The 21331-nt window shown below is 44.9% G+C and overlaps 1 protein-coding gene across 1 annotated transcript in view; it reads left to right on the top strand.

The window, feature by feature from the left end:
- Window positions 1-21331, top strand: part of SORCS3 (sortilin related VPS10 domain containing receptor 3) — a 626549-nt gene that overhangs the window by 188847 nt on the left and 416371 nt on the right. Inside the window, exon 2 of the mRNA XM_060103648.1 lies at window positions 10943-11010. Within this exon, the coding sequence (XP_059959631.1) occupies window positions 10943-11010 (68 nt within the window). The remainder of the gene's footprint in view (window positions 1-10942; window positions 11011-21331) is intronic.

The following is a 21331-nucleotide window of genomic DNA, read 5'->3' as shown; positions in this document are numbered from 1 at the left end:
AATCAAGTCGTGCTTTTGTCTGCAGGTGTAATGTTTTCTTTAGTCCACATCCCATCAGGTACAGGTATATATCTTTGTCCTCTCTAGGCGTCCCTAGAGAATACCAACTCTTGAAAACTTAATGCAGTCATACAAGAAGGTTGCTTTCACCATCTTCCTTCCCTGCCCGTGTGTTCCCTTTTTTTTTTTTTTTTTTTTTTTTTGTGGTAGGCGGGCCTCTCACTGTTGTGGCCTCTCCCGTTGGGAGCACAGGCTCCAGATGCTCAGACTCAGCGGCCATGGCTCACGGGCCCAGCCGCTCCGCGGCATGTGGGATCCTCCCGGACCGGGGCACGAACCCGCGTACCCTGCATCAGCAAGCAGACTCTCAACCACTGCGCCACCAGGGAAGCCCCGTGTGTTCCCTTTATCTTACCCTCTTGTGGACATTCTTGAAGTTCTTTCATACCCATTTTGAATTCTTTCTTCCTAATTTACCTAAAAAAAAAAAAAGATACCCTTGAAAAACTGTGTAAGATGTTCCAGAAAGAAGAGGTCTGGGAATTTCCATTCCCCACCCATCTCTCATGACCTTACTTATGCCTCTCATCCTTTAGGAGGACATCTCGATCACCCCAGCCCAGACCCATCTTCTCCTTTGAACGTCTATGGCAACACTTTCAGTTCATCGAATGTGTCATATCTCTGTTAGTTAATAGGCAGCATGTTAATGAAGAGTGTGATAATACTCTTAGATAATAATGAGAAAAACGAGGTCTGTCCTGAAGGAGCACATCCCTGCATGGTGGAGATGCATATACAAATAGAAAATTATAGTATAATCTAGTGAGTAGCATACTTGGAAGTATGGGCAACAAGGTAGGGGAGCATGGGTGACAGGGGATCCATTCTGTCCTGGAGGACAGGTAGGACACCAGAGTGTTGATGGTATTTGAGCTGGGCCCTAAAGAATGAGCTCCTCAGGTGGAGAGTGGGAGAAGGGCTTCCAGAGGAGAGAAAAGAGCTTGTGTGAAAGTGTGGGAGCGTGGAACAAGGAGAAACGTGGGTATTCTGGTGTGGCTAGATGTTAGATGTTATTTTGTGAAAGTGGCTCTAGAAGAGGGTTAAAATGTCAACTGGGGCCAGGTTGAGAAAGATCTTTTATGCTATGCTGAGGAATTTGATCTTAAAGGCGGCCTGAAGCCACTAGAGATTATTTGGCAGTAGGCAACAGGATTCAGCCTCTGCTTTAGAAAGGTCACTCTGGTGTAAGGATGGAAGAGGGGTGAACGTCAGAAATTAAGTCAACTAGTTATTTTGAAGGTCTCTGCAGTCATCTAGTAGCTAAATCCAATGGTCCATTCTTCATCTTTTTTGTCCATGAACTGCCAGCAGCATTTCACACAGCCAATCACTCCTTCCTCCTTGAAGCCCATACTTTTCTTGGCTTCCAGAACACATGCTCTCCTGAATTTCCTCTAACTTCACAGATCATTCTGTGTCAGTGAGGGTCCCTGACTCTAGGTATTTCTCAAGAAAAGACGTTGAATGCAGGAACTGATTTACAAGAGTGCCAGCAAGGCTGGAGGAACAAGAAGGAGAAAATATAGTTGCTTAAATTTGGTAACTGCAGAAACTGTTACCTCCTTGTGCAGGAGGAGGACGGGCAGTACAAGAGGCTGAGGGTCTCTCCCACCGAGATTCCTGGGGCTGTGCTGAGCTGCACGAGCCCTTCATGTCACTGAGACCCAGCACCGCTGCTGTTGGTACCACTGGCTCTGTTGCTGCTGTTGTCTTGTCACCCCAAAACAAAGTGTGAGGAGAGGAGCTTTTCCCTTGTCCACATGTCCCCAGAGTGACCCCACCCCCACTGGCAGAATTGGAAGCCAGATGACAGGAGAGTCTTAGGAATACACTTCTCAGGGTCCTGGTTTCCTATGATACTTAGGCAGGAAAGCGGGCCGAGAGTAAACAGACAGCACAGTCCACCCTTTTAGCTACTCTGAGTGTCCATTTCCATCCCCTATTCATAAGTAGCCTCCTCTCTTCCTGTTGGTTCAGTGGTAGCATGTGAAGCTCAAAATAGCTGGGTATTAGTTTCAGCTTCCAGTTCAATGGAGCAGGTGTTTTTTCTCCTTAGGAACCAAGATTTATCAACAGAGCCAAAAGTTGTGTGGATGTGAAGAAATACTCTGTGATGACTTATTGCGAGGAATAATGAGAGGAGCACTCCCACTCTTGCCCCTTGATTCCCAGACCTTTGTATTTTGGCCATTTACTAGTCGAATCCACATCCTAGAAGACAGCACCACAACCTCAGGCAGTGCTGGCTTCTAGCTAGTTGTGTCATTGAATCTTTGAAAGTCTGTTCAATCATTGTACCAGGTCATCTGCTTCTGGCAGATGTAGTTTGTGGGAAGACCAGTGAATTCCATGGACATGCCCATGACAACACTTCATTTGCTGTGAAATGAGTTTCTTTGTTAGAAGCAATTGTGTGGGATGTCATGACGGTGAATAAGGCACTCTGAAATGGAAAGATTTTGATTCTAGCATATTTACCGCAGGCAAGGAAAGCAAGTCCAAGGAGAAGGAATTGCTTCCTCTATGTGATGGGAGGGGGACAGTGCAATCAACTTGCCACCAGGTGCCATGTTGAGGCTCAGCACTGGTTTCTGAGCTTGGCAGGTTGGGAACTGCAGTGACGATGCCCATGTCAGCCTTGGCAAGGGGAAATCCATGGCAAACATAGGCAAAGCCTCCATCTCTGCCACAGTAGCCACTGTACACAGGAGCCCACAGAGCAAACAGGGGGATCTGGGGAGAAAGGCATACCGACCTCGACAGAAGGCCATCATGTTCATCTGCTTATTGAGAGACTCCTCCGTAGTAAAGTACCATTTGGTGAGTGTTCACACAGGACACAGACATTCAGTGTGCCAATTCTGAGAGGTTGAAGCACATACTGGTTTCCCTCCTCATTCCCCGATCTCTCAGTGCTGAAACTCCCCAGGTTTTGTTTTGTTTTTTTTTGTTTGTTTTTATTTTTGCAGTATGCAGGCCTCTCACTGTTGTGGCCTCTCCCGTTGCAGAGCACAGGCTCCGGACGCGCAGGCTCAGCGGCCATGGCTCACGGGCCCAGCCACTCTGCGGCATGTGGGATCTTCCCGGACCAGGGCACGAACCCACGTCCCCTGCATCGGCAGGTGGACTCTCAACCCCTGCGCCACCAGGGAAGCCCCAAACGCCCCAGCTTCTGATCCTTATCTCTCTACTCTATCCACACTCTATCTCCTGGTGACCTAACCTAGTCTCATGTCTTTAAATACCATCTAATCACTGACAACTCCCAAATTGATATTTTTTAGCCCAGACTCTCTGCCCTGAACTCCAGACTCATTTATCCAGCTACTTGACTTCTCCACTTGAATTCTCTTAGGTATCTCAAACTTAATGTCCAAAGCTAAACTTCTCAGCTTTCCTCCCAACCTCCTTCTCCTACAGTCTCCATCTCATAAAATGGCAACTCTATGCTTCTAATTACTTAGTCCCAAACCCTGAGGGTCATTTTGGACTGTTCTCTTTCCTTCACGCCCTATATCCAATTTGTCAGCAAATCTTCTTGACTCTACCTTCAAAATATCTTCCGATCATGTTTCTTTTCCTGTCCACGGCTGTTGCTCTGGTCTACCCCATACTGTGTTTCACCTGGCTGATTACAACAGGATCCTAATTCACTTTTGTCTCCTCGATGCCTCTCTCAACACAGTAACCAGAAGCACCCTGTGAAAACTTAAGTCCTCTAGTAAAATCCTCCAGTAGCTTCTCATCTCACTCAGTAAGAGCCAGTCCTTCACAAGTCCCAGCAAGGTCTAAGCCTCCCCAAATTTCCTGGACCTCATCTCCTACTGCTCTCCCTGTCTCTCAGCTCCATCCTCATTGGCCTCCTTGCTGTTTCTTGAATATGTCAGGCACATTCCTGCCTCAGGATCTTTGCATTTGCCTTTTTCTCTGCCTGTAATGTTTATTACCCAGATAGCCACATGGCTTCATCCCTTACCTCATTCAGGGTTTTGCTTGAGTGTCAGTTTTTCACAGAGAACTTTCCTGGGCTCCTTTTATACTGCTTCAGCCTGCATAGCCCTGGACCACGCCTGCATATGAGCACTTGCTCTAATATGTCCATCATCTGACCCACCCTCATCTGACTACTATGTCACTTACCTACTTATGTGTTTGTTTATCTCCCTTGCCAGAATATAAACTCTATGAGGGCAGAGAAGCTGGTTTGTTGTCTTCACTGCTGAATCCATAGCACTTGGCCACGAGGAAGCATTCCATACATATTTGCTTAGTGAATGAATGAAAAAATTATGAGGACCGGAAATTGGATGATCCAGTGGACTGCAACACATTTCAGAGGACTTGATGTTTGTCTTGCTAAGTGTGGGATGAGGGTGGACTCAGGGGTCATGCTGAGGTTCTATCTTGAACCACAGAGTTAATGATCTGCCCTTTAAAAAAAGTAGGGAACGGGATAACCGTTTTGTGAAATTGCGTGCAATGGAACAAGATGACAAAGTTGATATTTCTCGTACAATTCCTTGTCCTATTCCTTGTCCTCTCAGCTAGATTGTAAACTCATGGTGGGCAGGGAGCACCATTTATGTTATTCTGAACTTGGCATATACCTAGCACAGTTCTGGATACCCAGTTGGTGCCCAGACATTGTTAGACTGGGGCTCAGTTGGGCTGTGGAGTGTAAATATTCAGTTTCTGTTCCCTGGGGGATATGCCTCATGAAGTGGGAGGAGGGCTCGAGAATTCAGACTCTGCTGAGACTGAAGAATGCACTCTTGTGTACACTCCCCGGGGAGTATGTTTTAGCATCCTTACTATGTTACCACTGTCAATCACTTTCAGTAAAGAAGGCCACCGTCCATATTCCAATTGGCTGGAAACAAAGAACTATCAGGTAGGGTCAGGAATGAAGTGGTGAGAGGGGAGGGGGACCTGGAGGGGACATGCCCAGAACCCCACGGATTGAAAGGTACCAAGGTTTCAGGAAGGTTTCATGAACTAAAGTAATTTTCCTTTAGAGTAAAATTTTACAGGCACTAAAAGTCCTCACTTCACTGAATGTGCTCACGGGCGAGAGCATCCCAGTGATTTATGAATTTTCAGTTTATGCGTTATCCTTTCAGAGGACAGGAATCCCCCGGGGCTTTCTGCTTTGCTTCTAAAGCTGAAGCTGAGTGCAGGAGCCCAGTGAACATACCGGGTCTGATTTGCAGCCTGCTGTGTTGCAGCTGGGGTCTAGAATGGGTGGGTATTTTTCAGAAGGAGCTTAGCAACGCTAGGATCTGAATCCCCCTCACCCCATCAAATAAGGATGACTTGCAACCCTTGTCTCCTGAAGGATAATTATCATACTAATCACTCACATTTGCATAGTACAGCTTCTAAAGCAGGTCAGCTTTCCTTATTTGATTCAAATCAAAAATCCTGTGAGGCTGGCAGGGGAAGGAGAATCATTATCCCCATTTTAGGAAACTGGAACAGATACTGAAAATGTAAGTAAGTTGATCAGGCTCACCCAGTAGCATATGGTGAGACTGGGTTTTGAGTGCAGCCCTCTAGTTGCAAGTGGTCCGTTCTTCCCATGGTGCCAGGCGAGCTCCATCCAGGAGGCAGACGGCTGGACCCAATGGGTCCTGTCTTCATGAAATGTGAAATCTTCCTAAAGAAGATTATACATTAAGGGAGAGTATACATTTCATGAAGACGGGAGCCATTTCTCTTTTATCACTTTATCATCAAGGATCCCGTGCTGTGTTTGGCATAAGGCAGGAATAGAAGAATGAACGGGAGAGGGGATGTGACACATGAAGACATTAGTTACTGGCATTGTGTGTGTCTAAAGATCGGACAGTTAGCCGAGGGCTGGCCTGAGCATCTGGGGGCAGCAGAAGACCTTAGATGCCTGGGGACAAGAAGATTGGAGGTGGATGGTCAGCAAGGGCAGCACCAATGGATTTTGTAAGAGGCCAGCCATGTCCCTTATTGTCACCTAATTATATGAGTCCCTTATTACAGTATAGTCCCTTAATATATATATATATATATATATAAAACACATATAATAAGTGTGTGTGTGTATATATATATATATATATATATATATATATATGAACACACAGTAAGCCTTTTGTTATAATATAGTCATCTAATATACAATATATTGATATTATATATGTAATATATATTAAATGTTTATACATAGTAGGTCTCTTGTTTTAATATTGTCCCTCATTAGCACCCTCTTCACTCTTATAAAACTGTTTGTCATCCATAGTTGACCACAGGCTGGGCTTCCTCTGTCCCTCCTGCACGATTCCATTGTCCTCAGTGCCTTCTTTCTCACCTTGGCACAGCCTGACTGTGTCTCCAAGTGGTTGGCGTCCCCATGACACTGCACTCAACACAGGACTGTTCTAGCCCCTAATGGCCCATTCGGCTCGACCTCTGTGCTGTTTCTTGTAACTGAAATGGCACCCTTCTGCCCTGCTCTTTTTCTATCTATTTTTGTCCAACTAAAATATGAAGGAAAGAAAGAAAGACAGGGAGGGAGGGAGGGATAAAGAGAGAGGCCAGACAGGCAAGGGAGTAAGCTCCATTTCTCTATCTCCAAATTCTTCATACTTCAAGTTTTGGCTCATATAATCTTGCCTTCCTGAAGACTTTGCTGACCATGTTTTCTGGACTTACTTGCTTCCTCCTTTCAACTCTTATCTCACGTTATCTGCACCTCTCAGGTACACTTATCATCTCATCCCTTCTTTTACTGTCATTCATTTATAATTCATTCAGTGGACCTTGTATAGCACCTGCTGTGTGTCAGGTGTTGTGCTAGGCATTGGGGATGCAGAGTTGAATGAGACCTGATTTTTGACCTCAAAGAGGTCACAATCTAACAGACAAGACAGACATATGGAGAAGTCACATTAATCCAGTTTGATAAAAGCTATAAGAGTTGTAGGAACAAATGCTCTTCCAGAGAATATGTCTGATGCCAATTTACGGTTGTATGTGCCTATACATAGGAGCTTTTATATATGTGGCTTTACTACTCTGTGTGTGGCCCTGTATGTGCATAGCTTATATTAAGAGAGAAGTGCTATTTACTCATGAATAATTCCAATTTATTTTCATTTCTCCTGCTGTCTAAATCCCCCTAGGATTTGTAGCCTGTTGGTCAAAAAGGAACTTTTTGACAAAGCTTATTTGACAAACCTGGATCTCCCAACAGTTTGTCTAGTTATTTCCTCATTACACATCTCTGTTTCCTATTTCTTTCTCCAAGAACAAAGAAAACAAAAGTTACCTTCACCCCTGGGCCTTGAGCTCTGGATCTTTCTCCGATTCCCAGAGTTTAGCAGGTGTCTTTCTAATTCACATAAGAGGAGCTCAGTAAATATTTGTGGAATTCATGATTGAGTGATAAACTCCTTGAGAGCAAGGATGTGCCCTCCTCTCAGTTTGCCTGCTCATTGCCTTGCACACAAAAAGCTCACATAAACATTTGCCGAATGGAGGAGCATTGCATTGGAGCGGAACACGCATGGTGGAGTCTCATAACCCTGGGTGGGAATGCTGGCTCTGTCTCTTGCTAGTTGTGTGCTTTGGGGAGCAAATTGCTTAACTCTTAGGACTCACTTTCCTCATCTGTAAAATGCAGATGCTATATTACATCTGCTCAGTCTCAAAAGTGTGTTGTGAGGACTGAGAAGCACCCAGTGTAGTATTTAGCACATAGTAAGGGTTCAATTAATGTTTGGTCCCTGCTTTTCCTTCTTTGAATTTGACCGCCAGCTCTCATCTGGGGGTATCTGCTGGAGAGGAGTCAAGTCAGGCTTTGCTGTGGCTCCCAGGGTAGCTCCTCCATCCTTCCTGCATGCTTCCTCTATCCACTGGTGATTCTTTGGTCACACTCACATCTTCTCATTTTGATCTCAGTCCTTGCCCAGCAGCCTGGGGCTTGTTAGTGGGTTTACTGCATCTGCTTTCAGTTTTCTGCCCTGGTAATCCCTTCTTTCTGGTGGCCTTTGGAAGGCTCTGAATGGTGAGAGAAGCCAGAGGTTGACAGGCTTTCTTTCAATCTTGGTTTTCTTTGCTAGGCACAGAATATCTGAAGGCTAAAGGTTACATGATCATGTCTTCATAACTTTATTATTGTCCTTCTATGCTGGCTCCAGGGGAAAGGTAGCTTCCAGCCCCAATTCTCGGTGTTTGGACCTTTCCTCTGGGGAATGTTGGGGTGATTTTGTGGAGACATCTTCCTTATGCACCTCCTATGGCCTGCTTTCTTTGTAAAGTCCACTCAGTTTAAAGGCAAAGATGCTTTTAGAGATCAGGATTCCACCACAGTGGAAGGGTGGTGTCACTGCTGCGTGGAGCTGGGAGAGGAATCATGGTGTGGTGGAGTCTTTCTCAAAGCGTGGTCCTCTAATAGCCACAGGAAGGTTTATGGACCCTCCCCAGGATCCACCAAGTCAAACTTGCTGGGAATGGGAGCAGGGAATCTGCATTTAGCAGGCTCCTCAGTGACTGTTAGTCTCCAACTTTGCTCATAGAATGGGAAGAATTGTACCCTGGACACTTGGTCAAGGCCACACATTGTTGGGACTTGAACTTGAGTCATTTCCTCTCTCTGTGTCTCAGGTTCCTCATCTGTAAAATGAAGGTAATAGACTAGACTAACACCATCCCCTTCTGAAGACTATGCTTTACTGATGAAACACCATTATCTTTCATTGACTCAAAAATGATGATTTGATTTGAGAAGATGGAAGGAAGGAGAGTGATCCAAGCCCTGGGTAAGGAGACACAGACACATGAGAAGGGCTCTGCATTTCTGAGGGGTTTTCCAGACCCAGCTGTTTGTTAGGCAATCAGTTAAGTGACCTCTAACCCCCAACATCTCTTGCTTCTTTCTTTGTGGGCTTTGCACTTTTTTGAGATTGTTTGATGTCCCTGAAGGCTTGATGTTGGGAGACAGTGAAGTAGTCTTACTTGCTTCTGCAGATTCTAGATGGGTGTTCAGATCTGTTTCTAGAAGAGCATAGCTTTGAGTTTCTTTGTCTAGATTTTGGGATGGTCTGCACATAGGCACCCATGTTTTTACATAGGGACTGTGAAAGAATGACTTCATCATGAAAGAAGTAAAATGAAGAGAAGTCTAGTGTGTATGTATGTGTATGTGTTTGTATTAATTTAACAAATAGGAATTATCGGCACATTGCTAACTATTTGGTTGGAGAAGGTTTGGATAAGTCTTGTCTTCATTAGCCCCTGAATTTTACAAATGAGGAAACTCGCTATTAATGGGAGAGGCATGGACCACTGAGTGACCATGGAGAACAATGCTTTGCAGAGGATACACGCTCCTTGCAGTTGTGCTATGCTAATAAGGACAGGTAGCTTGGTACCTTGGTACCTATTCTCCTGTTCTACAAATAGCCATGTCATTGATGTTCTTCTTGGCTTGGCTGTTTCTTGCCAACCTACTACTCCCCATCACAGGACACAATCTGAGAGAAGACATAAAAATCCTCCAGTCATGGCCCTGCAGAGAAGTTGAATGTTGCAAGTCAACTTTTCCAGGGATTCTCTTTGACCCATAATGGATCATATCCTGGCCTCTCATTTTTTCTTAGTTTACATAAAAGAGGTAGAAATGGTACTGACTGACCCCATGGGGTGCTGGATGAGAATAAATCTCAAAGTGAGTGTTTTGTCGTTGGTTAAATGCCATAAAAACGTTCAATATAATGGCTGATTATTTTTCTTTAATCTTAAATGGCTACCTAGAATGGAAAAGTCCCATCTTGGTAGCAGAAATTCATTATCTCAGAAAGAGTTTAATGGGTGCTGTGCAAATGAACTGAAGGAAGTTAAATTGTGTAAGGCGAAGGAGCTGAGAAAAGTGAAATGAGTTGTGCATTAAATTTAGATAAACACAATTATGTGTAACTGGATTATCATGCGTGCAGGCAGACACTGTATATTAGGCACCTGTGTTTTGATTAAAATCGATTCAGGTGCACGCGCTTAGCATCCTGGAAGATATGGGGTTGTACCTAAGCCACTGTCTGGGTGCACGAGGCGTAAGTAGGGAAACGTCTGAGGTCCAGGTTCCCAGCTGGAGAAGTTAAAAGGGCCTGGGACCAGCCTGGCCAATGGAAGATCATTTCAGAAACCTGCTAACCCTATTACAGGCTGTCCAGCTCTTTGACACATACACCTTCCTTCTGGGTTTCTTAGTTTCAACTGGAGTCACGAAAGTGGTCCTGGAGTCCAGTGGAGGCTAATGACCTGCTTACTCCATGGGTGGGACATGGTAGAAGGCAGATGGCATCAGAGACTGTTGGGGGCTGGGCTTGCCTGTCATTCAAGTTTTTATGGCTTTGAGGCCCTGTGATGGGAACACAAAATCTCTTTGAACCTCTCTGTAGACACAGAATCAGGCCCAGTTCTTTCTTAGCCTCTTAGGTCTACATCTGTAAGTCAAAGTCATCTCCAGATCAAAGGCAAGCCCATCCTCTGATCTCTGGGTGGCCATACGTGTCAACAGAGCCAGCCGGCCTGTGCCTGACCTTGAAGGGGGACAGATGTGGAGAAACAACTGTCAGTACCCAGTTGATTCCTGTTGACGTGTTTTATTTCAAATGCAAAGCGTTGTCGGGATTAAAATAAATGCTACCAGTTACGGGGGAGCATTAAATTAATAATTCTTTTCCCCTTGCTTGATCCTATAATACCCCTCAACTCCACAGATAAATTCTAAGCCCTCCACTGGGTGATTTGAGATGAACTGTATATTGTTACACAAACTAAAGCCGGCTTCCTTTTTTCCCTCCCCTTTTTGTTCTCCTCCTCTGCCCTCCTCCTTACCCCCTCTCAGGTTATACTTATCCTGACGAAGCTGTATGACTTCAACCTGGGAAGCGTGACAGAGAGCTCCCTTTGGAGGTAAGTGAGTTAGAGATTCTTACCTGGCTACTCGGGTTCGGCTCACGTGAGGAATGCCAGCTAAGCAGCAGTTGGGGAGCGTGTTTTGAAAGGAGCAGAAGATGGTCCTCCTCCCGGAGGCCCTCTTTAATGCCCTGGGTGGCACTGATGGCCTCCATCTGCAGGTTCCTTAGCACTCGGCTGTCTCCTGTGGGGTCTGTCACATATTCTCCCCAGCACTGTGCTTGCTTCTGCGTCCCTGCAGTGTCTCCTTTGACTGGATAAACACAAATGTGGGTAGAGAGATGACAGCCTGCCTGGGACAAGGGGAGGCCGTGGATAAGGGAGCGTGCTGTAGGAGGGATGCTGGCCTTGGCATGAGTCTCGGCCCAAGGACTGTTTCTTGTCCTCTGTGCCTGTAAGATGCTGTGATTCTTGAGAAGCCCATGATTCTGGGAATAGACACATGTGGGACTCAGGCCCGTGTGATGACGTTTGTGGTGCCGAGCCTTCGTGGGCTTCTTCATCCATAAAATAATATTAAAAAATATATATTTGCAGCTGTACTGGTGTAAGGACAAATATATTAATATTGTATATTAAAACTTGTTTTCAGCCTAAAATATTCATTTTTTTGTTTGTGGCTTTAAAAGAAATGACAGCATTTTTGTGAACCCTAGGCTCTGTGTCCATGTGCCTGCAGGATATATCAGCCCCGATGGGAGGCTGGGACAGGGAGAAGGATGTGGGTGGATTAAGTCAGAGAGGGCTTTCACGAAGCCGGGAAGCCCGCAGTTTCTCTGGCTAGGGGACGCCGCACACTCACTCTTCCATACACCTCCTCACATGCAAGTTCACAGTCACCGCCACGCTGCTGGCAGTCACACAGGGCACCAGCAGGTTTCATCAGCCACTCTGAGTCAGCGCTTCATGCTCTGTGCTTATTACCTCCGTGGGCCTCAAGAGGGCTGTGTATCCATTCCATTTGCTCTGCTACTTGTAAAGACTGGGGAGAACTCTTGTCACAAAAGGCCATTCACTTGGCTGTGTCTTCATCCCAGCGCCAGTCCTGAGGGTCTGCTGGGGTTTTGGAGCAGGGGCGTCTGGGGCGTGAGTATCAGCATGCCTGGCTGCTTCTTCATCTGACCTGTTTGCGGAGACTCAGCCAGAGCCTCTCTGCCAGTCACAGCATCTCTTAAATATTTAGGGTTAATTGCTCATATCGATGGAGGCCTGCCTCCATATGCACAGGATGTCCAAAACCTAATTTTGCTGCTCAGTGAAAACTGGCCGAGGTATAAGTAACCAGGTGCCTCCCGTAGATGGAAGCGTGCCTGTTTCCACTCACGTGGGACTCCTGGGGACTTAGAGCTTCAGAAACCATCCTCTGAGGCCCTGTCACAGGGATATGGTGGTGAGCCTTTATCACAGTGATTTGGTGGTGATCCTTTAAGCCTGGCTCCAGTGCTGTCTGCTTGGTGCAAATAATGAAACCAGAAAAGCCCATGCGTACAATGGGAAACAGCTGCACAGCCCACGTTATAGGAAAGGTTTGCTAGTTTTAAAGGTGGACCAGGCAAAACCATGGGGCTGAAGCCAGGTGCTTAATGCCTGGAGGTGACAGAGTGTGTGCCCCACAGTCATAAGAGCCAGTGTATTCACTAGTGTGTGTCAAGGACAGCACGTGGCCCAGTGGCCCTAAGGGCACCCTGATGTCCCATTGCCGGGATTCAAATCCCAGCTTGTCCACCCAAAGAGCTCTGTGGCTTTGGGCACTTTACCTAACCTCTCTGGATCAGCTTCCCAGGGCTGCCGTAATCAAGGACCACAGGCTGGGTGGCTTCAAACAGCAGAAATGTATTCTCTCCCAGTCTGGAGGCCAGAAGTCTGAAATCAAGGCATCTTTAGGGCCACGCTCCTTCTGGGGGCTCTAAGGAGAACCCTCCGTTGCCTCTTCCTGCCTCTGGTGTCTGTCGGTGTTCCTTGCGGCTGCATTACTCCACTCTCTGCCTTTATCATCTTCTCTGTGTCTGTGTCTTCTCCCCTTCCGTCCCTTAGAAGAACACTTGCCATTGGAGTTAGGGCCCAGCCGGATAATCCAGGATGCTCTCATTCCCAGATCCTTACATCTGCAAAGACACTTTTTCGAAGGTGGTCCCACTGCAGGTTTTGGGGGTTAGGACATATTTGGAACGGGGGCTGCCATTCAACCTACTTCACTCTCTTAAGTCTCAATTTCCCTGAATGTAAATTGGAGATAGTACAGATCCTACCTTTGCTCCAGACACAGTGTCCTTGCTGTTACTTGAACCAGCCAGCCTCTTCCCCGGAGCCCTTACACTCAGCTCTTTCCTGGGTCTGAGCTCTCTTCTTGCAGGGAGCAGGGCACACCCTCACTTCCCTCCTCTCTGCTCACCTCATCAGTGAGGCCTTTGCCTGAGGACTTGGCATTCCGTCACTTGGCTGCATTTTCTTCCTCAGTACCTGTCACCCTCTAGCTGCTAAATATTTACTTATTGATTTATTTATATTCTACTTACACCCAGTAACATCTAAGCTTGTAGTGAGAGATAATTTTTCCATTTTAATTCAGTGCTGTATCCTCAACACCTAGGACAGCATCTGGCACACAGGAGGTACTTGATAAGTGTTTGCTTGATGAATAAATTCATGGATGGGTTGCAAGGATTAAATGAAATATTAAATGTACAAACATTTAGGACAGTTACCCACATATGGGAAGTGCTCAGTTAATTATAATAATTAATGATTATTATAACCCTGCGTGTTTGTATAGTTTTGTTTGTAAGGATCCACTAATGCAGGGATCCATGGGATGGAAATTGTAGGGCACCAAAGGGATGTATTCTGCGCCATCTGGGAATTAGCACAGATCTTTGGGGAGGATGGCAGGGGATAGGGAGGGGAGAAGAGTGATTTATAATGTTGTTCCTTCTCCTGATTGGGGGGAATTGGAATAGCAATGGCTACCTAGTCAAAGACATTCTTTTGTAGAAAAAATTCTCTGAGCTGGGTGCTGGAATTATGGGCAGGATGCAATTTGGCCAACGGAAAGTGGAAAAGTGCCCCTTGCACAGGGCAAAGTCCAGGCAGGGCTGGGCTGCAGGAGATAAGGCGGCCGGAAGGAGGCAGGGAGAGCAGCTGGGTGTTGGACCAGGTAGGGAGGGTGGGGGGAATGTTCGAGTTCACAGAAGGGGTCAAATCAAAGGCAGTTACTCAGAGCATAGGTTATCGATAACAGAGTATATATGGCGTGACCTTTCAGGGATTTGAAAAAAACTGGTGGCTATTATAGGCTTTCCCTCTGGATAAATGTTATGTGGATGTATTTTTGTGTTGTGATTCAGAGGGTTCACAGGTCTGATAAAGCTCAGCTTAGGAACCCCTGCAGAGGGTGTGATTGAGGAAAGGGACTGCTCCTAAACTTTGTGGGAATTATCCAACTTGCTGGGGCCTCACAGGGTGACTTCTTACTTTTTATTGTCTTCCCTACTCATGCCCTAAAGATCTGTGCCCTTGTCCTCTTTTCTATATTGCTAATGATGTATTTTACAGTTAGAGCCTAGAGCACTATGACCTTCCTTACCAATAAGTGAGCAGAGAAAAGAAACTAAATTAAACACACACCCTTTCATTTTTGTGATTCAGTCCAACATGCCTAGCCAAGTTGAAATTGAATTTGGTGATTCGTCTTCAATTTTCTGTACAGCAGAGGCGCCTGGAGCAACAGCTGTCATGACAGGATGATGCTCCCTGCCAGGTTACAGTATGACATAATTATTTGTCTCACTGAATTAAGAATTGAAAAGCCATCTACTTCTAAATAGACAAAAGACTGTTTAAAGGCATTCTATAGTGTAGCAGTAGCTTGTGCCCTTGTGACCCTCTTTCTGGAACTCCTAGGTGCCAGTATACTGGGGGTGATCAAGGATGTTGCGTAAACTGGTCACTTAACACAACAGTTGTCATCCCTTAGTCAAAGGACATTTTACATACAGGATGTCAAGCTTGTAGAATTAATGGGGTTGGGGACTGCCTTTTTTTTTTTTTTTTTTTTTGCGGTATGCAGGCCTCTCACTGTCGTGGCCTCTCCCGTTGCGGAGCACAGGCTCCAGATGTGCAGGCTCAGTGGCCATGGCTCACGGGCCCAGCCGCTCCGCGGCACGTGGGATCTTCCCAGAACGGGGCACGAACCCGTGTCCCCTGCATCGGCAGGTGGACTCTCAACCGCTGCGCCACCAGGGAAGCCCATGGGACTGACTTTTTAAAAACACCCAGGGCTTCACTTTCAGGGTGTTTTCAGTCCGTAGTGTGTCAAGCCTGGAGGCTGTCCATCCATCAACAGTGATACTGGAGACCAACTCTATTAGATTTTATAGAAGCCTGACCCAAGGAGGAGAGAGGAGTCAAGGTTGGGAGGCTCAGCATCAATCAGTTTCCTCCTATTCAGAGTATTTAAAGGTGAAAGCTCTGGGACTGATGTCCTGGGTTCAAGTCCACACTCCTCCACTGAGCCACTAAGTGACCTTGAACATGTTTCTTCACCTCTCTGTGCCTCCATTTCCTTATCTGTACAATGAGGGTTATACTCACACCTACCACGTAAAGTTGTGAGTCTTCATTGAAATAAAATATGTAAACTGCCTAGAAAAGTACCTGACATGCAGCGCCCATGTGGGAAATGCTCAAGGAGAGTTAGTTGTCATCATATGATCCATGAGTAATTGAGCCGCTTCTCTCTGCTAGTTCCTTTACCTGAGCTGTCTTGTTCTATCTTTTGCAAGAAACTTGAGAGTTGGATATCACTGGCCCCAATTTACAGATGGGAACATTGAGCATTACAGAGGTTAAACATCTTGCCCTGGATCATGGAGCTAACAAGTAGGGGGATCCTACTGACTCCTGAGTCTGTGCTCATTCTACCCTGTGTGCTGTGTCTGATGTTGGGTGAGAGTGGATTTATGGACGCCTTCAGAATAAGAGATCTTTTTTTTTTTTTTTTTTTTTAATGGGTAGGAGAATAGGATGACATGGAAAGTGGGAGAGGGAGAAATTCCCAGAGTGGGAAAATTGCTCTCGAGTGGTTGGGCTGGGATTTCAACTTCTAGGCTAAAACATTCCTTCTGCAATTGAGATGGATGCTCTGTGGAAATCTGTCCACAGAAATAGAAGAGGCACCACAAGAGGCTTCTACCAGCCTCCTGAGGACAGTTGTGCTGATATCTTTAGGAGGGTGGGGTGCAGAACATACCTAGAGTCCTAAGCACGTGGTGCCTGGAAGTGATACATTTCTATTGAGAGAATGTTCCAGAGTCTTCTTTTTTTTTTAAATTAATTTTTATTGGAGTATAGTTGCCTTACAATGTTGTGTTAGTTTCTTCTGTACAGCAAAGTGAATCAGCTATATGTAAACATATATCCTCTCTTTTGTTGATTTCTTCTAGTCCAGCACTGTCTGATTAGAAATATATGGGAGCCACATAATATTCCAGCAGTCAATAATGTGAAAAGAAACAGTGGAGATTAATTTTATTAATATATTTTCTTTAACTGAGTTAAATAGAACTATCATTTCAATAGACAATCGGTAAAAATAATTAATGGGCTATTTTGCCTTAGTTTTTTTTTTTTTTTTTTTTTTTGTAGTAAGTCTTTGAAATCCAATGTGTATTTCACACTTAGGGGCATATCTCAATTTGGACCAGCCACATTTTGAGTGTTTAATGTTAGTTAAATATGGCTAGTGGATACCACAGTGCCCAGTGGAGGTCTAGTAACCTGTCTCTCACATATTTTCAGTTCATTTGGGGGGGACGGTAACTTTTTTCACCATTGAAATGCATATCTGCTTTATCAAAGGATAATAGGTAAAAAATTCCACCTGTTCTGGAAGGCAATTATTTTATAATGTTATGGTACTGGGAATATGTGCAGTGTCAAAGGCTGACCTGATCCATGTTAAAACTCTGATAATCTAACAGGAAAGGAGGACCGTGGAAATCTGTCCACAGAAATAGAAGAGGCACCACAAGGGCTTTTAGGTCTTTGAACTGTGATTCTTGGTAATTCTGAAATAATCATGGCTGTTGACCCTAGAGTCAAAGAGACTTAGGGTGAGAAAGGATCGTAGCAAACGTTCTCTTTGAGCCCCAGAACCTTATTGTTTCAGAGATAAGGATGTGAGTTCAGGGAGAGGAAGACACTTTGCCTGAGTTTCCTGGATCAGAAGTCTGAGATTAAGAATGCACCCTGGCTCCTGCTGGCTCCTGAGCTCCTGCCGTAAACTCACACATCCCCTAAATGGGAACCCTGGAACTGGATAGAGACAGCCCTCTTCTTTTTTAAAATTGAATTATAGTTGATTTATGATGTTGTGTTAAATTCTAATGTACAGCAAAGTGACTCAGTTATACATATATATGCATCCTTTTTCATATTCTTTTCTATTATGGTTAATCACAGGATATTGAATATAGTTCCCTGTGCTATATGGTAGGTCCTTGTTGTTTATCCGTTCTATATGTAATAGTTTGCATCTGCTAACCCCAAATCCCACTCCACCCCTCTCCCACTTCCTCTCCCCCTTGGTGGCCACAAGTCTGTTCTCTAAGTCTGTGAGTCTGTTTAGAGATAGCCTTCTTCTTCACGTCTTCTCCATTCCCAGCTGCAAATAGGCCATTGCTATATGGTGTACAGGCACCCTGGGGCTCAATGGCTGGGTCACACTCTCTCTCATTTCTGTGACAACAGCATGTGGCACATGCTTTGATGCCATCTTCATGTCCCTTTGCACATATGGGTGTGTCCATCTCTGCCGAGTTTGGTGGCATTCGTGGTCCTTAATTTGGGAGCAAGGGTGCCACTTTTCTTTAAACGTGGTACCTATGAAAAGGTTGATTAATCCACTGCTTGAGGTTTTTGAGTCTTTAGTTTAGAACATAAGTCACGGTGGGGACTGGCAGATCGCTTCTTGGACTCAGTTCTATATGTCTTAAACATTAGCACTTAGACTGATAAACAAACACATTGCCCTCCCCTCAAAAAAATTGTTCTTGGGCTTCCCTGGTGGTGCAGTGGTTGAGGATCTACCTGCTAATGCAGGGGACATGGGTTCGAGCCCTGGTCTGGGAAGATCCCACATGCCGCAGAGCAACTAGGCCCATGAACCACAACTACTGAGCCTGCGCGTCTGGAGCCCGTGCTCCGCAACAAGAGAGGCCGCGATAGTGAGAGGCCCGCGCACCGCGATGAAGAGTGGCCCCCGCTTGCTGCAACTAGAGAAGGCTCTCGCACAGAAACGAAGACCCAATGCAGCAAAAATAAATAAATAAATTGATAAACTCCTACCCACAGCATCTTCTTTAAAAAAAAAAAATTGTTTTTAAGGTCTCATTTTCTGGAGGTAGATGACCTGGCAAGCAATCCCCAGCTTCCATCTGTCCATCTCAAGCACTAGTCTTTAGTAAAGGTCCATGAGAGGCCAGCTTCTGATCGGGTGCAATGTCTCCACATGAGCTTTCCCCTGGAACTTCTATTGGATTGGGGTCCTCACAGAGCTAAATGAATTTGCAGTTGTCTTGGTGTAAGAGGAACCAGGAATCCTTTACAGTGGATGGTACCCCTGCATTGCTACGTTACCTCAGTTCCCTCCCCAACCTCTTACTCCATTTCACCCACCCCCAGCCTGGCAGTGTGGGAGACATTCTGCTCTTGGAAAAGCAGCGAGGCTTCTCAGACACTGCTCCTGTATGCCTGGCCTCAGGACCTGCAGCGCAAGGGGGCTTCAGATCGAGGGATTCCCGGTTAGGGTGTTTATGTGCCCCTTCCTGGTCACATCCTCCTGGATACCTTCCCCGACCCTCCTCCCTGGATTGGGTGCCTCTCCTCTGCTTACCACTGCTGTCTTATCCTTACACTGTGTTGTTCACTTGTTCCCAGCCTGGGAGCCTCTCGAGAGCAGGGACCACATGCTCTTCCTGTTTCTGGATCTACACTGCCCGGCACTCGGGCTGCACTAAATAAAGGCTAAAAGAACTGAACTGAAGTACCAATAGCCCTGAACCAGTCCCAGCCCCAGCCCTGTCTTGTCCTGTTGCTTTCCATGTATTGAGTTGTCTATCCCCCTGCCACTGGGGAATCCTGTAACTTTTCATCTGGTTTGCAAGCTGTTGTCTGGACCATTTATTTCCTCCTCTAATTGTTCTGTCAGTGACCTTTCTGGGAGACCTTTGGATTTATTAATTTTTTTGTTTGCCAAGAAAACCCTGATAATAATTGCTAAGACTTCCCAGGAGTTATTAGTTTACAAATTTTAATGACATTCATGATTTATTTATGTGCTTCCCTCCCTCTACAGCTGTTCACCCCAATTCCTTAGTGGAATTCCTGCTGAATCTGAGTGAATTAATGGAAACAAAACTGCAGATTGGAATGACATTTTTTTTTTCTAAGCTGTTAATTAAAAGCTTTCCATCCTATTCGCTAGGCTCTTCATATGTGAGGTCCCGAAGGCTGGGCAGGTACAGGCTGTGAAATCCTCCCTCTAGAGCTGGGGCCTTTGTCTGTTTGCTTTCAGTGATAATAAATCTGGTGAAAACTCCTGAATTGGTCACAGAGCATTCAGTTGAACAGATATTAACTGAGCATTCATTATGTAAGCAGTCCTGTGCTCATTGCTGGGTGATGCCGAATAAGTATGTCATGATTGCTATCCTCGAGGAATGTTTAGTTCAGTTGAAAAGTAAGATTAATGCATATAGGAAACAATGTCAGGCATATGCAAGTATATATATATATGTATATGCAAAACACATTGCATTCTGTGATGAGTGGCCCTACTGTAGAAATACTCATATTTTTATTATTATCACACCTCATTCCGTGAGGATGCAGAGCAATTCTAGGAATGAGTTAGAGAAATGATCAATGTGTCTCATGTATTTTGTTTTGCTGTTTAATATAAAACATCTTATTTCTCCATTAGGGTGTGAAACTTTTCAGAGGAAAGACTGTTTCGTATGAGAACTAGTAGTTTCCATAATTCTCAGAAACACCTGGTAACAGATGGGATTGAGTATGTGTAGTGGTTAAAGAAGTGGGTCCTGAATTCAAATTGCCTGGATGTGACTCCCAGATCTACTGCTTGCTAACTGTACCACCTTAAGCAGTGTTTTCATTTCTGTAAGCTTTGGTTTACTTATCCATATAGTGGGATGATAGTAAGACTTATCTCATGGAAGCTTGTGAGGATTCAGTGAGATAATGCATGGAATGCAAAATGCCTACTATCTAGTTAGTACTTAATGTAATAATTATTATTTGTTCATAGGCTCATATCCTCCTAGCCCAGCAGTCTACCAGCCTCCTAAGGACAGTTGTGCTGATATCTTTAGGAGTGTGGGGTGCAGAACATACCTAGAGTCCTAAGCATGTGGTGCCTGGAAATGATACATTTCTATTGAGAGAATGTTCCGGAGTCTTCTCCTTTTTTTTTTAAAATTAATTTTTATTGGAGTATAGTTGCTTTACAATGTTGTGTTAGTTTCTACTGTACATCAAAGTGAATCAGCTATACGTATACATATATCCTCTCTTTTTTGGATTTCTTTCCCATTTAGGTCACCACAGAGCATTGAATAGAGTTCCCTGTGCTATACAGTAGGTTCTTATTAGTTATTTTATACATAGTATCAATAGTGTATATATGTCAATCCCAATCTCCCAATTCATCCCACCCGCCCCTTCCTCCTGGTATCCATATGTTTGTTCTCTATGTCTGTGTCTCTATTTCTGCTTAGCAAATAAAATGATCTACACCATTTTTCTAGATTCCACGTATATGCGTTAACATACGATATTTGTTTTTCTCTTTCTGACTTACTTCACTCTGTATGACAGACTCTCGGTCCATCCACATCTGTACAGGTGACTCAATATTATTCCTTTTTATGGCTGAGTAATATTCCATTGTATGTATGTACCACATCTTCTTTATCCATTCCTCTGTTGATGGACATTTAGGTTGATTCCATGTCCTGGCTATTGTAAATAGTGCTGCATTGAACATAGGGGTGCATGTGTCTTTTGGAATTATGGTTTTCTCTGGGTATATGCCCAGTAGTGGGATTGCTGGGTCATATGGTAATTCTATTTTTAGCTTTTTAAGGAACTTCCATACTGTTCTCCATAGTGGCTATATCAATTTACATTCCTGCCCACAGTGCAAGAGGGTTCCCTTTTCTCCATACCCTCTCCAACATTTATTGTTTTTGATGATGGCCATTCTGACCAGTGTGAGGTGATATGTCATTGTAGTTTTGAT

The sequence above is a fragment of the Mesoplodon densirostris genome, chromosome 1, assembly GCF_025265405.1.
Source record: "Mesoplodon densirostris isolate mMesDen1 chromosome 1, mMesDen1 primary haplotype, whole genome shotgun sequence".
Classification (NCBI taxonomy): Eukaryota; Metazoa; Chordata; class Mammalia; order Artiodactyla; family Ziphiidae; genus Mesoplodon; species Mesoplodon densirostris.
Note: the sequence above shows the minus strand (reverse complement) of the source record. Positions and strands in the feature narration are given on the sequence as shown.